The 15,806-nt window shown below is 32.6% G+C and overlaps 1 protein-coding gene across 1 annotated transcript; it reads right to left on the bottom strand.

The window, feature by feature from the left end:
* Positions 1-1,214: 1,214 nt before the first annotated feature.
* LOC127721575 (uncharacterized) lies at positions 1,215-15,546 on the bottom strand. The gene is made up of 3 exons (XM_052228346.1): positions 15,432-15,546; positions 4,754-5,165; positions 1,215-2,612 (listed from the first exon to the last, which is right to left on the bottom strand). The coding sequence occupies exons 1-3, from the start codon at positions 15,465-15,467 to the stop codon at positions 1,228-1,230; spliced, it is 1,833 nt and encodes a 610-aa protein (XP_052084306.1). The 5' UTR covers positions 15,468-15,546; the 3' UTR covers positions 1,215-1,227.
* Between the last annotated feature and the right edge of the window lie 260 nt (positions 15,547-15,806).

Below are 15,806 nucleotides of genomic sequence, written 5' to 3'. Positions count from 1 at the left end.
TTGGAATAGGGTGTTTTATTTGATGCATAGTGTAGGGTGTATGTACGACCTTCTTTGCGTGCATTGTGAAAACCGTACAACAACTCACTGGGCTGTTCGAAGGTTACAGGTTGTAAGGCACCATATGTGCTATTTACATTCAACATACCTTATTTGCCAGCGTCAGTCTTTTTTTCCCGACTTTCGTCCCCGTTGACACACTTACATTTATCTGGTCTGTATGTAAATCCATTCTCTTCCTGTATTTATATATGCATGAAAAGTTTGCAACTAAACATTTTCCTAACAACAATCAATCCAAATGTTAAGTTAATATAAAATTAAAACTAATATAATATGTATTACTGTATTATTTTTGATACTTTTTTGGTATATATTTACACCAAGTTTAATGATTATAGGTCACATAATTGACCACATTTCATCCCGTTGTGATTTAACACAAAATAATGCCCCCCCCCCCCCTGAAATATTGTCCGCGGACACTTTTTCATAATGAAATACTATCCAGGACAATATTCAGTTATGAAACAGTGTCCTTGTCAATGAAATGTTGTCACCTCCTTGTATTGAAATGTAAAATGTAGGCCAGACTGATAGCTTATTCATGATATTCTGTTCTTTTCTCCTCGATACATACGCACACCAAGTAATAATGTGATAGATCAAATGGAATCTTTTTAGCAAGTAATATTTTGAAGTTTGATTAAAGAAATTAAAGCTGGGAAAATCATTATACATGAGTCCTTTTACTTTCATCTTGGGGAGACAGTTAACCATATGTCATTTAATCTTCATGTTTTGACATTAATCTCAAAGATACATCTTCATACACATTTATGGCTGTATGTCAATAAATTTCAGAGAACTGACAATACGTACCAAAGCAACAGAAAAATGATTTAGTTTTCAATTAAGAGTTTTCTTGCCAACTTTCTATAAAAATAGTAAGTGGCATTAAATTAATTGAATAAAAAAAGGTCATCGCCAGACGAAAAAAAGAAAAGATGTACCACAATCATTACAATTATGAAGAGCGCCAACTTTAAGCAAAACAAAACGTCAATTCTAAGTTGTTCTAACAAGTTAAGCATTCGTTTCCCTACTCCATATACAACACGCTCATGATAAAATCAGGGACAAAACCGAGAGGAAGGAATTATGACTTTGAGACAGGCCAAGAGATCAAGGCACGCTTCCTTTAAAACAACTGATTTGTGATTAATTTTATTTTTTCTTGCCATATTTATCTGGAAATAACACTGCCAAAACTCCAATCTGTTTTGATTGAAATAAAACACTCTCAAAGTGATCAAGGTCAAAACTTTGTTTGCGTATTATAATGCCCAACAGATCACGATTAGCATTTTCTCTGTCAATTTGGAAAAGTTTTCCTACTCTGTCGCAATCGTTGTGACTTATGCAATCTGATTCATATAAAAGATCCAACAAAGGAACTGGGTCTATCATTTTGATTAAGATAACATAATTCTTCTGTATAACTTTTTCAAGAGACTTCTCAGTACTAATTTTAGAATTTGTTGGATATTGACCCGATGATTGAGTTTCACGCAGTATTTTCTTTAAGGATTGAATTTCTAACTTTAATTCTTGAAATTGAGATTGTTGCATGGCCTCTTTACCGGTTTCACGGTTAACGATTGTTTCTTCAATTGACAGCAGTCTTGAATTTAAATCTTCTATTTTGTTATGCAGCAATGCGATATTTTCTCCTGATGGCAATGTTTCATTGTTGCGGATTCCAGATTCCACCGTGTTGTTTATATTCGAATCATTGTTGACCGTGACAAGAGAAAAATCGATATTTCTGGATTCCATATCTGAGTTAAAATCATCCGTGTGAATCGATATATTCTCAGCGTCATGTCTTATAGATTCTAGCATTTTTTTACTGCGAACATACTCTGAGTTGGGAGGAACGACAATGGCGTCGATTACGTTCAGATCTTCAGTAGAACGATTTTGTAACATGAGGACGTCTTCGTTTTTTCTTTGGTTTGTTTTACTTTTGTATTGATCATTTTCTGCAGAACGATTCCATAACTGCGTATCGTCATCGCGGTTGTCTTGTTTCGTTTCACTTTTGCGTTGAACATTTTCGGCAGATGGTGGAAAGTCTACGCGGTTGTTAAGTTTTGTTTTACTTTTGCAATGAAGTTTTATTCTGCAAAGTTCGAAAATGCAATATATATGTTCGTTATTTGTTTCTTTATTAAGTGTCCCTTTTTCGTAGTTGATTTGGACAGTTCCGTTGTCCGATAGTCCAATCTGAATTTCGTTTTTGCATTTCTTTGGAAATTCATCGAAATGAATGACAGGAAGTGACGTAATATCATAATAGATATCATTTCCTGACATAATGTCAATTGGATTAGACTGTGATATTGCTATTTTAATACTGAAATTTCTTGAAGGTTTACCATCTCTTAAAATGGGATCAATCTGAAAGTTTAAAGCTTCCATTCGCCTGATAGGAGTTCCAACAAAGCATACGGCACATGGGTTTGGAGATTTTAAATTCGCCCATGTGTCATAATGCTCGAGTTTTATGTTTCCTCCACTTTCTTTTGAAAAATTGTAACCTTCTGTCTCTGAAAATAGAAAAGTAATTAGGATTTAATGTACCACTGAGACCTAATAGAAATACAGAACATTCTACATGTTTTCCACCACAAGACTCGTGAACAGTATTAGAATTAATAAGAGTTTACAATAAGCCTAGTTCATTAATTACATTGTGGGAACGGAACTGTACAGGGTTTTTTTCAATGTTTTGGTCATTCAAAAGACTGTCAAGCGGGGCTCGGCCATTCTAAATGGAAGGTTTGGTGTACACACATGTAACTGTATAAAGTTTCTGCTTTAAGATTTGGTACCGAAAACATTTTCTACATGAACATATATGCCAATAAAATAACCAAAAACGACTTATGCACCCAAATGTTTTCCTAAGAATGATGGATCTCCGAGTAGATCGATCAAAACTGTCACACAACAGCGACAAAAAATGCCAGAAAAATCTATCGTTGTTAGTTGAATTTTCACATATTCCTTTTCTGATATATAGTCTTACCTCTCTGAAAGTTCAAAAGCCATTGTCCCAGTAGAAATTTAATCATATTCATTATCTCAATTTCGTATATTTTATTGACTATACAGTTGCGTTTACTGTACAATCACTTGGGCCTTTACTGTACAATTGTAAGGCCAAATTCAGGATATATAAGTGATCTAACAGTTGTCTTGATTTGTTTGACTCTTAATCAAATGATTCAAATATTCCTAATTAACACTGACTTCTCACGGATATGATCGATTTAAGGTTAATTTGATGGCAAAAATTTAACTAAAATAATTTTTTAGTCATTTTTCTTTGATGTTGTAGCTTTAAGTATAAACAAATATTATTTGAAAATAATGACATGCAAAATATGAAAGCATTAATAAACAGAAGGATTCGGTAACAAAATTGTCCATTTATTAATCCGTCTCCTGACAAAAGAAAAGGAGGAAATAACTGCTATTTAAAGAGTTTATTTTTATTTTCACTTTTGAACCCATTTGTTTGCTGCGTTTTGTGATGCAGAATATTCACTTTCATCCTGTCTCTTTCCAGACCAAAAAACTTACAGTTCCGTTCTAACACTTTGTTTATTCGTTCGGCATATGTTTATAGTCCATGATAAGTATGAGTAAAAGCAGAAATGTGGTATATATATCAATGATCTCGATTTTCCCCTAGCTTTTCGATTTATTGATTAAGTGATTGTTGCTTGCTTAACGTCTCGTATATAGCATATATTTAATACATATTCAGGACGAAAACAATTCAAGAATCAATAAAATTGGTAGGCCAACTGAAGTTAATTTCTAAAACCAATAACCCTTTTTGATGAAAATTGTATTATGAGAAAAGTCATGCTTTACTGGACCAAATATATATAGTTGTACGATACGTTTTTCCTTTTTGGTTAAAAATTGTACGTATTGATAATATGTTTCCCTTCTCATCCTCAAGTATATAGTATATGATTTCTAAGGTATATATTTGAAGACAGGTTTGACAGAGGTGATATTGACCTTTGATCTTTTACTTTTATCAAGGTCACATTTCAAGGTGTCGACGTTGAAGACAATATGACCCTTCAATAGTTTCAGATGTCATTCCATAACAAGGTTTCTAATTACGACTTACGGTTATCGATTTTTGACGTTTAACAGAGTCTGTTCAGATTTCATGCAGAGACAACACTTATAAGAAGTCGTCGAAATGTCAGTAATGGTCAAAATATAATGAAGTTTTTCAACAAAAGAGAGGGTGTGTTAGATACGGACAGAAATTGAATCTAAAGTACACAGAGCATGACACTCTCCCAACACGAGGTGTCGAATTTAACGTCCCCATTTCGACCAGACATTGCAACGTTTATATACACCCCCACAGCCAATGGACGACCCTTCAGCATACTTCCGACTGACGAACGGGATAAGGTAAGGTTACCTACCATATGTCTTTACCAAAAAAACCCCAGCTGATTGGGGAATGTTAATTGACCGCATGTGTATAGAATTTAAAAAAAAATATGATTGTATAAAGTATCATCAAAGGTTTAAAAAAGACCGTCAATCTTTAATCGATTTGATTGTCTAAATACATAAGCCAATCGTATTGTCGTAAAAAGAAAAAACTGATATACGAAGTATGACGTATGTTGCTCTACAGATTACTCACCTATTTCTACTTCCAGATCTCCGAATATAATATTAACAGTAACCCATACTTTATCGGTCCTTCCAACTTTAATGCTAGAAGTTTTGTCTGCTTCTGTTATAATTTTCCTCCCGCAGGATGATCGTTTTATGTTGGCAGTACCCGTTTGTTTGTAGATTCTTGCACTTTGTATGACCGTCAGTTCTCTCATATTTTCCACTTTGCTGATGTCGGATATAGAGGCAGGATCTTTGGTGAGTATTCCAACTTCGGCATGCCCCTTGCCATCAAACGACATCTTAAGTTCTGCCTCGGGAGCTATTGGTTTGTCTATGAAGACGCGGCCCCCGGAGACGACACTGTTCCATCTAGCTGTTTGGCCATCAACAATGACATTCCGACCGCAGTGAGATGAAAATGAGCATTCGGGGTCCTAAAATAAAACAACAGATTTCCTTATGATTCTTTTGATTTCCTTTTTTCAAATTTCCATACACTCTTTAGTTTATATGAAGCCAACCCGATAGATTGTGAATTGAGCCCTTACAGTTAGGCCAAAAATAAAATTAAAATTGTTTGATGCTGCCCAACCCACCCAAAAAGTAGTCGACCCGTAAAAAAAATTATGAGACAAATCGTTTCAAATTTTTTTTAAAAGAAATGTTCCTGCCTTAATGCCGTTTTCTTGTCTTAAACATGTTTAGTCTAGTCAATTTAGTGAACAACCTGCAACTAATTGCAACACAAAGTTTTTCTCTAAAAAACAAGTCTGTTACTATCTATGAACAACATACTAAAACTATACAAAAATATATTTTGCGGAAAGTGGTGTAATTCATGTAAATATTTTGTAGTAAAAGTAAGGTTATATGAGTTGCTTCCCCTTATTTGCCAAAGTTGAAAAAAATAAATGTATACAAAAAATGTTCTGTATTTTTTAAAACACTTTGTAGTAATACAATACAATACATAATTATCTCAATTCAAAAGAATAATATTACAAATGCATCACTTTCCTGTCTCAAAATTTGTATATTTGAATAAAGATATAGACCGAGATTGTGTTCTGCTATTTTACAATCCAAGAATCTAATTCTCCATCACAGTGTTGGAAAGAAACCTATAAATGGAAAACTGTACTGAGATAGATTAGCCAACTTAGTCACAATCCTACTCGGTATTTGAAAGAATTCTGCCCCAGTGTTAAAGGCTGCCGGACAGTTAATTTTTAGATGGGGGTCGGAGGTGTTTTCGAAAAACATGTTTTGTCCTTTATGATAAAACATTTTTTTTTTCATTTTCCTTCTGGAACAAACATGTTAAGATTTAGAATTCAACATTTTTTTTTTCATAAAAAAAAATAAGAATGATAAGTGTTAAATAATTGTATGTTAAATATTTTTTCACACATGAAAATTTCAGGCTCCTCGAAGCAAATAGCTACTCATGTAATTAGCGACGATCTCAGTACTCACACACCAGCTTTGGCTGTAACAATGAATCCACTTTTCACTGGTTGCTAATCGGATGTGTACTGATTTATATTTTAGTCGGTGCCAACAGTATTTATTCATCAACTGTAATTAGCTTTGAACTAGCTATTGGAACTCGGTGTCATTTTGTTAATTGGTTATATACTCCGTGCTGATCTTTTTGAGTCGAGCCCTTTCAAACTGAGTTTTACAATGTGTTCTTATGTTGTTTGCTATTTCAAAACTGTTCCTGATTATGGGAGGGCTGAGTGCTCGCAAACATGGTTAACCCTGCACACTATGAATATTATCATCACAAGTAAGTTGCCCTTTATTACTTGGTGGTTATTGTTTGCTGTCGATCATATTTGTTTTTCCATTTATTGGCTTAACAGTTTTATAATTTAAACGATGAGCTATTGTAGTTGTTAATATCCACACCCACATCATTGTTATCTCTTGTGGAAAGTTTTCTCATTGGCAATCATACAACATCTTCTAATGTTTTTAAAGTGGGGAGATTTTACAATTATAAATTATGGTTTCACTGGCAATTAGTGATCAAACATAGTACTACCAAGAGATCACTGAAAGAGTTTAGTGGACCTTAAAAGCTAAACATTAATATTCTTTAGGCATGAGGTGTATTTCTTTAAATATTTTTTTAGTTTTGTTCAAATGAGTTGAATACAGTTCAGCACATTCCGGAAGCAGAAAACCGCGTCTTTAACATTGATATTAATTTATATAATAGAATATAATTATGAATAAAGAGAGATTTGATGTTTTTAAAGTCAACGAGAAAGCAAACCAAACGACTAACAAAAACCAACAGACATACTTTCAGATTAGATATGACTATCTAATCGCTATCTCTGACCATAAGTCGCCCACTTTTTTACAGTTCTTAGGCTAAAGCTGATTACCTTTTATTTAATTAATTCAATGAGATATCTTAAAGAAGGAACTTGGTAATGCTTTTCTTTATATATATATACGTGTGCATGTAAAACAAATTTCGTGGTAGAGGGGTCTAAATACAGCACAAACAACAATTTCCAAAAGACCAAAAAAAGTGAAAAAGTCTATTTTAACAAAACGCATTTGACTAACAGGTCGAACAACTGATGTTCTTAAACCCTGCTGACTGCCATTGGCGATTGCCAAATAAATTGATCACCAGATCTAACAAAATGGATCTTAATATTAATTTAATACCAAACAGAAAACAATAAACTTGTGGAAAAGATGGTATACCACAAACATGAGGTGCAAAAATTTGTACACCATATCCGGATTTCGACAATTAACTTTGACCATAATATTTTCATACAGCAGACAACCCATGTTAGTTCTTTGTCATTATCATTTGATTAATGTTTCAGACCACCACATACAGGTTTACAGGGTACACACATAAGGCGCTGTAACTATTAACACTTTCTGCAGGAAGTGATCCCATCAATTCATTCAACAGTGCTTATCTCATTTTCAACATCCAAAATCTGACCACTTTGGTACAAGCAATATGTAAATTCAAGCTCTTGAGGTAAACTTATAATTATATTGACAAAGCTTCCCTTGAAACTGCCTTAAACAATATCAGATCTACATTTCATTCTTATTCAGTGAACTAGTGTATGTTCCCAAATTTAAAAAGCTTATATCTGAAATTAAACGTGGATATTGATATAGCTTGCTAAATAAAATTGGTCCGTGTTGAACTGCGACTTTATGCAATTCAAATGTTGAAAAAACATACAAAAAAGGACTACAATCAATGACGATGCAAGGACACTTAGAAAAATAACTCTTCCAGCAATTTTTGTTTATTATACCTACACGTATAATTACTATAAATACATAACAGAAACATAAGATAAAAATTTCAAACTTCCACAAAATGCACTTCTTTAAAACTGAGTTTTACTGTGTGTTTATTTATTCTACATTGTCTAGAGAAACTAGGGGAGGGTTGAGTTCTCACACAACATGTTTTACCCCAGTCACATAATTATTGCACCTATCCCAAGTCAGGAACCTCTAGCCTTTGTTTGTCTTGTGTGTTTTTTTTTATAATTTTGGTTTATTTGTATGTATTGGAGTTTCAAGGGGGGGGGGTCCATTTCGCTGAACTAGTATACACAATAATTAAGGGGTCAGCTGAAGCCCACCTCCGTGTGCCGGATTTACTTGCTATGTTAAAGAGATATAAGAAGATGTGGTATGAGTGCCAATGAGACAACTCTCCATCCAAGTCAAAATTTATAAAAGTAAACCATTATAGGTCACAGTACGGTCAACACGGAGCCTTGGCTCACACCGAACAGTAAGCTTTAAAGGGCCCCAAATTACTAGTGTAAAACCATTCAAACGGGAAAACCAACGGTCTAATCTATATAAAAAACGAGAAACGAGAAACACTTATGAACCACATCAACAAACGACAACTACTGAACATCAGATTCCTGACTTAGGACAGGTGCAAACAAATGCAGCGGGTTTTAAAGTTTTAATGGTACCAAACCTTCACCCTTTTTCTGATACAATAGTGTAAAATCACAACATAGAAAGACACACTATAAAATATCAACTGAAATAGCTTAACTCAATCAAAGGACATATTTAACACCATTGAACATACACTGAACAAATAAATTTGACCTATGATACAATGTAAATACAAAATAAATAAACTAAGGGAAGAATAATAAAAGTAACATGTTATATCGGTATGAAATGTTAAACGATTAAAGAAAAACAATCTGCTCGAACAAAAATATCAGCCGTTTGCAATAACTTTAAACACAGGTAAATGAAAATAATTTTGTTGTAAAGACCCATTATAGTGGTCTTGTTTTCTTTTTGACACATTCCCTGTTTCCATCCTCCATTTTCGTTTTAAAAATCAAACTGGAAAAAACCAAGATTTTAAAATTTTCATTTATTATACCCCTCACATAGGGGTATTAATTATGTTTTTAGGGTCTGTGTGTCCATTTGTTCGTCTGTCTGTCCCGTTTCGATTAAAGTTTTTTGTTCAATGTTTTTGGTCAAGGTAGTTTTTGATGAAGTTGAAGTCCAATCAACTTAAAACTTAGTACACATGCTTCCTATGATATTAACTTTCTAATTTTAATGGCAAATTAGAGTTTTGACCCCAATTTCACGGTCCTCTGGACATAGAAAATGATACTGCGGGTGGGGCATCCGTGTACTATGGACACATTCTTGTTTTGTAATTAGTTCGTAAAACAAAATATTTCACACAACTAATTGATTATTTTTGATATCGATAACAAGAGGAATACATATGCATATAAACATAAGATAATCAACAAATTGATTATTATTGATAACGATAACAAGCAATCTTATTAAAATATAGAACTCAGATTTCGTTATACTGCATACGAATGCAGTATAACGAAATCCGAGTTCTATATTTTAATTAGATTGGATAACAAGAGGAATAAATATGCATATAAAAAGAAGATAATCAACAAATTGATTATAATTATTGATATCGATAACAAGAGGAATACATATGCATATAAACATAAGATAATATAGTCTGTCTATAAAGATCCTATGTTAAAAGTTTTAACCATGAATAACCGAGCTTTTTATTTCCATTTATCACAATTTTTAAACTATAAATCACACATTTTACACAAGAATTACAATTTTTTTTAAAATACTAACTACTATAGGATTCCTTAAGATAAATATCAGATAGTATTTTCTATTTTCTATTTAAATCCCAATTCGAAAGTTTTAACCATCAATAACCGATATTTTTTTTCATTTCCAGTTAGTGGGTTTTCTGTCTTAAAACATATATTCAACCAAAATTACCCAAATATTAATATTGATAACTAAAGGAATTCACCAAATAAACATAAAATAGTATGTTACTTTTTCTATATAGATCAAATTTCAAAAATATTAACCATTAACAACGGACATTTTCTACGTTTCCAGTTTTCGACGTTTTTTCACTAAAAATCACTCATTTCACCTCAAAATTACTTCAATATGAATAATAATAACTAGAGGACTACATAATATTCTATTAAGATCAGGTTTCCTGTCTTCAACAAGCTTTAGGTCTAAAAATGTAACCATAAATAACAATTTTTCTTCATTTCCTGTTTTCAGCATTTTTTCTCTAAAGACCACATATTTCACCCAAAAATAACCTTTTCCGCAAATTATATCAATGTATAATTTTAGTATGTTGTTAGTACAAGTCTATATTATAATTTGCACTAAAAAAACCTTGTGTTGCAATTAGTTGGAGGTTGAGTGATTTTAGAGCCAAATTGACTAGGCTAGTTGTTTGCCAAAAAAAAAATCCTACCTACCCAACTTTACAAAACACGGGTAGGCAACATCAAACAAAGATTTTTTTAAAGGGTGGCCTTAGCTTAGGCAGAAGAAAAAATAATTATGAAAACTGGTGGATATGATGTATTCGGCACACCTCGGCAGTTTATACTTGACCACCGCATATATTAATAGTATTGTCCCCCCACCCCCCCCCCCCCCCCACCCCCCTTTGGGACGTTTATAGATTTTTCATTTAGTTTAGAGATTAATGAGAGATAACGCATATTTTGAATGTTTTTAACAAAAAGGAGCAAGCAGTGCAGAGACTTACATTTACCAATACTGATTTCATTTCCTTATATAGTATTTGTAATAGATATTATATCTGTTGTTGTAAGAACAGTAGTGCTTTTTCTGACCTATATATGCAGAATATAAGTAGATAATTAAAAGATCAAATACACAGTCCGGTAACAACATTGTCATATACAGAGGAATGTTTAGTGCAGTTTATTTTGCCGCGGTTTTGTTCAGTAGCTCATGACAAGGTGCAGTGAGAAAAACGTTCCTGTAGGCAGCTTTGTTGTAAATGCGATTTTTTAAATTATCAATTCTAACGGTAATAGTATGACACAGATAAGTTCGGGTACGTCACTTCAACCTTGTTTAGTTCTGTTTTTACCTGTTCACCGATATTTATGGCAAGCCGTTCTCGTCAAAACTATGTTTAAAACCTTTTTTCGAAAAAAAATTACACACAGAGAATTCAAAAAACCACACTGAGATTTAAAAACCTAAAATAACACACTGAGGGGCGTATGACATTTGCGCCGATTTTATAAATTTTCAATCTTTCATTTGCGCCGATTCCATATTTTCAAGTTCCATTTGCTCCTTTTTGCATTTTAGTGTTGTGCTTTTTTCATGGCGTAAAGAGGTTTTATTGTCCTTTGATATTTTAAAGGCTGTAAATAGATTTTTATATCATTTGATATTTTATTGCTACACTCAGTTATTTTAAACCGTGTAAACAGAGTGCTTTTAACCTTAAAATTGACTTTTTATGCTCGAAATCCTACTTCCACCTCCCTATTGTGGGCAGGGGGCAACAGTTATATAGATATAAGAAGATATGGTATGAGTGCCAATGAGACAACTCTCCATCCAAGTCAAAATTTATAAAAGTAAACCATTATACGTCAATGTACAGTCTTCAACACGGAGCCTTGGCTCACACCGAACAGCAAGCTATAAAGGGCCCCAAAAATTACTAGTGTAAAACCATTCAAACGGGAATGCATGTTTTAATTGATAATTCATAACATATGTATAACTGGCTAGCGGAAGAGTTTAATGATAAATAAAAAAAGTTTTCACCTGTAATTTACCCGTAAAACAATCGGCGCAAATGAAAGAAATAATCGGCGCAAGTGAAAGAAAAAATCGGCGCAAGTGAAATGCAGATCGGCGCAAATGCAAAACGCCGACTCTGAGAAATCGAAATTACACACTGAGATTTTAAAATTACACATTGAGATTTAAAAAAATGAAAAACACACACTTAGAATTTTAAATTACACACTGAGATTTTAAAAAGGCACTCTGAGATGAAATAAATTAAAAAAACACACACTGAGAATTGTTAATTACACACTGGGATTTTAAAAATACACACTGAGATTAATATGCACATTACTAATGAATATTCATGAGATGAATAATTCAACAGATTAATATCTTGATCTCCCGAACTCTCTTCATTATAATGAAATACCGTTCCTTCAACCAACATTCGTAACAAGTTTCAAGACTTAACATCGTTTTTTGCTAACTCATATTCATAAGTTTGTTGACGATAATTTAGATTATTACTAACAGTGTATCGGAATTGTTTGCTTAAAACTGTTTAAGCATGGGTCCCTTTTCATAAGTCTTTCAACTGTTACCCTGATTTCGCAAGGTAATCTTTTATATTTTTGTTACGTTTGTATGCTATAAGAGGCACTTGGGTAAAAATTTGACTGCATTGTTTGTCTTTTTGCAGATTGTTCCAATGTTTTCTTATAATTTTAATAAAGTTTTTCAACATTTGGTTATATTTTATAATGAGAGTAAGTGGGTATTTTTCTTGTTCTATTGGTCTTTAATAACGTAGTTTTTCTATACGTAGTATTGCTAATGTTTTTTATAAAACGTTTGGCGCCAAATTGACGGCCTAAAGAGTTCTGTCCCCTAGTTGTTTTAATCTTGTAATAGATCCTGAGTATGTATGCTAATTAGATATATGCGCATAAAAAGTGCGCACAAATCTGTGTGTAAGCTTGCCATAGAAATTACCACCAAATCGGGTAATGAATCGACTTATCTGATTAATAAATTTGATGTGATTGTGTTTTCTACGGACCTACGGACGCCTTTATTCATTTATGATCAACATCGACGTGAAACAAGAATGTGTAAATTTGGTGTTACATTTGTAACTATGACACACTTGATACACACAATGACAAATTCTGGGCACTTTACAGAATCATATCAAACGCAAATGTAAACCCTGACAATTTTTGATAGTTTGCCTTACTTGCTATGTTAGTTACAAAATTAGTTTCAATGTAGAACATTCGATGTAAATAATAATTTTTTTTTTGTGTATGTAAATATTGCTTGAAACATTTATATTTCTTTTAATTTGCTCATTTGTCAAAAAAAAAAGAAACACAAAAAAACAGAGACAATCGTATGAGGGAGTGCATTAAACAAGTCATGACCTACTGCACAAAATCATGGCAAAAAAATCACTGACAATTTTTAAAATTGAGGTTTTAAACATGTTAAAGTAAAGAGTCGACATCGATCGGTTGTTAATGTTGCTTTCCTTTTAATGTCATCATCCAGATAATAAAACAAATTTGTTGATTTAACTACGTGAAAGTAATATCTGATACCAGTATGCTTTATCATTTATGAGGGTCTGGATGGGGGAGGGTTCTTCAATTTTGTATTCTTTAATTTTTTTGCCTTTTCTCTCTTTTCTTTATAAATTTTGTCCAATATTCTCTATTCTTTATTTTTTGACCTATTCTTTCTCTATTCTTTATTTTTCATTTTGTTTTTTTGACCTATTCTTTCTCTATTCTTTATTTTTTGACCTATTCTTTCTCTATTCTTATTTTTTTTCCTTTATTCTGCACTTTTTGTCCATTCTTCTCTATTCTGTAAACCACATCCGGACCCTCCTCTATATAACATTTTACATCATTTAAATACACATTATTTCCTTTTATTCTTAAAACAATAATCTATTTATTTATTAAAATAAACAGATGCACGTTTATCTCCCGAGGTGTGATATGGCATATTGATTTCAACTAAACAAATACAGTGTAACATAAACATGATAAATGCCTAAAAACAAAAGGGAGCAGTAATCTGCATAATATAGTATTAGGACAAAAATAATTAGTATTTTAAAAATGGAAACCGTCACTTTTTGAACACTTGAAATGTCCTACAACATAGAAATGTAGCAAGTTGTTTTCTGCCATATTTGTTCTTCATTTAATTACTGTTTACATACATCAGGTCGTTTGCCTATTTTTTTTTGTCTGAATTTTTTCGCATTATGTCATCAAACGTAAATAAAGACTTTTAGTCCCTCCCCTTTCTCATCTCAATCAGCGGAATTGATCGGTGGAATGATAAATACATAAAAGAAAGTACAATACAAACAATAAAAAAACACTTTACTTATTGAATAGGATATACTAGATAATAAATAATCCTTTCTTTCTATTACTGAAAGTACACTCTAAGTATTTAAAAAGCTGGTATGAAATCATGTCATCCTACACTCTAATATCAGTGTCTGTACTTCCATATCTTATTTTTTGTACATGGTAATTAAGATTTAATTTTAACGAGATTATATTGTACTTAATTGTTAAAACAGGTGTTTAACGTGAAATCAAACTCTACAGAATATCTCTCCTTCGACAGACCTCTGCAGATTATACTATCTTTGTTGTAGGTTTCTGGAATCAGGAAATGTTTGACGATTGAATATCTGTAAAACGATACCGACAAAAAAATTAGCGTATATGAATATAAAAACGCAGTAAGGCTGATCTCTAGTGCGCTTTAAAAAACACGCCCTGATTGAATTATAGTTTTATGAAGGGTTACTCGATAGTTTGCATTTTCTGTAAAAAATAGTTAGCCATGTGTTTTGAAATTGATACCCTCCAAGTATACACTAATAATATGATATAACTGTAAATAAAACTTTAGTAGCAGTACCTGGGTCTCTCATTTTAGTGCAAATAAATACATGACCCCCCTCCCCCCAAAAACAAAATTGCACTAAACATTTTGCGTTAGCCTAACGCTTTTCATCAGGAACGCTAAAAAAGACAGTCATGGGCGGCTCAAATTTGGGCTAGATGAGAAAGAGACCTTCATAAGAACAGCCAAAACCATCTTTGGTCAACTTTGCCAGAGGAGCTGCATGAATCTTCAAATGCCGCAAATCAGCAGCTTTCTAATGTAATCAAAGAAAAATGTCCGATTTGATTTGTCTGTACTGTAATGTGAGCCTATACTTCCGGGTATGTAAAGCATTTAAGTACAAAAATCTAGCATTTGTATGCCTATTGTCAATTAAATAATACAAACTAATATAAACAAAACACTTTGATGGGCAACATCTGAATAAATAACTTCCGTTTTATTTTGTTTAATTTCAGTTTAGATGTTTATGCATGAGTGTGTTCTCCTCAGCCCAGACATATAAATACCACACGATCAGCTAGTAGGTTTATCTTAAACTGTGTTTGTTTTGTTGTAAAAGGTCTTTGAAACAGATCTGCATGCAACATTGAAATAAGAATATAACTTACAGCTACTAGGTCCGACTGTTCCGATGATTCAGCCATTATTTGAGGGTTTTATCCACTTTGTGACGTCAACCACTCAGTTCGGAGAATAACTATTTAAATAACTATTTTATGTAGAATACACTTGTATAGTTGGATTTTTTTATCTAAATATACACATCAACCTTGGGATATACCTTCACCTGTATTGTTGACATAAGAGTTTTACAAATATAACGACGCACAATAAATTTAGCATCTAATTCAAAACAATGAGGTCTTTTTTTCTATTTCTTTAAATTTAGGCCTATTCTTTATAAATGTTGGCCAATGTTCTCTTTTCTTAATATTAAAGCACCCCTATTCTCTATGCTTTATCATTTAGTCTTTTTTTTCTTT

This window comes from Mytilus californianus, unplaced genomic scaffold (genome assembly GCF_021869535.1).
Source record: "Mytilus californianus isolate M0D057914Y unplaced genomic scaffold, xbMytCali1.0.p SCAF_12, whole genome shotgun sequence".
NCBI lineage: Eukaryota > Metazoa > Mollusca > Bivalvia > Mytilida > Mytilidae > Mytilus > Mytilus californianus.
The sequence above is the reverse complement of the archived record's forward strand: the minus strand, read 5'-3'. Positions and strand labels throughout refer to the sequence as shown.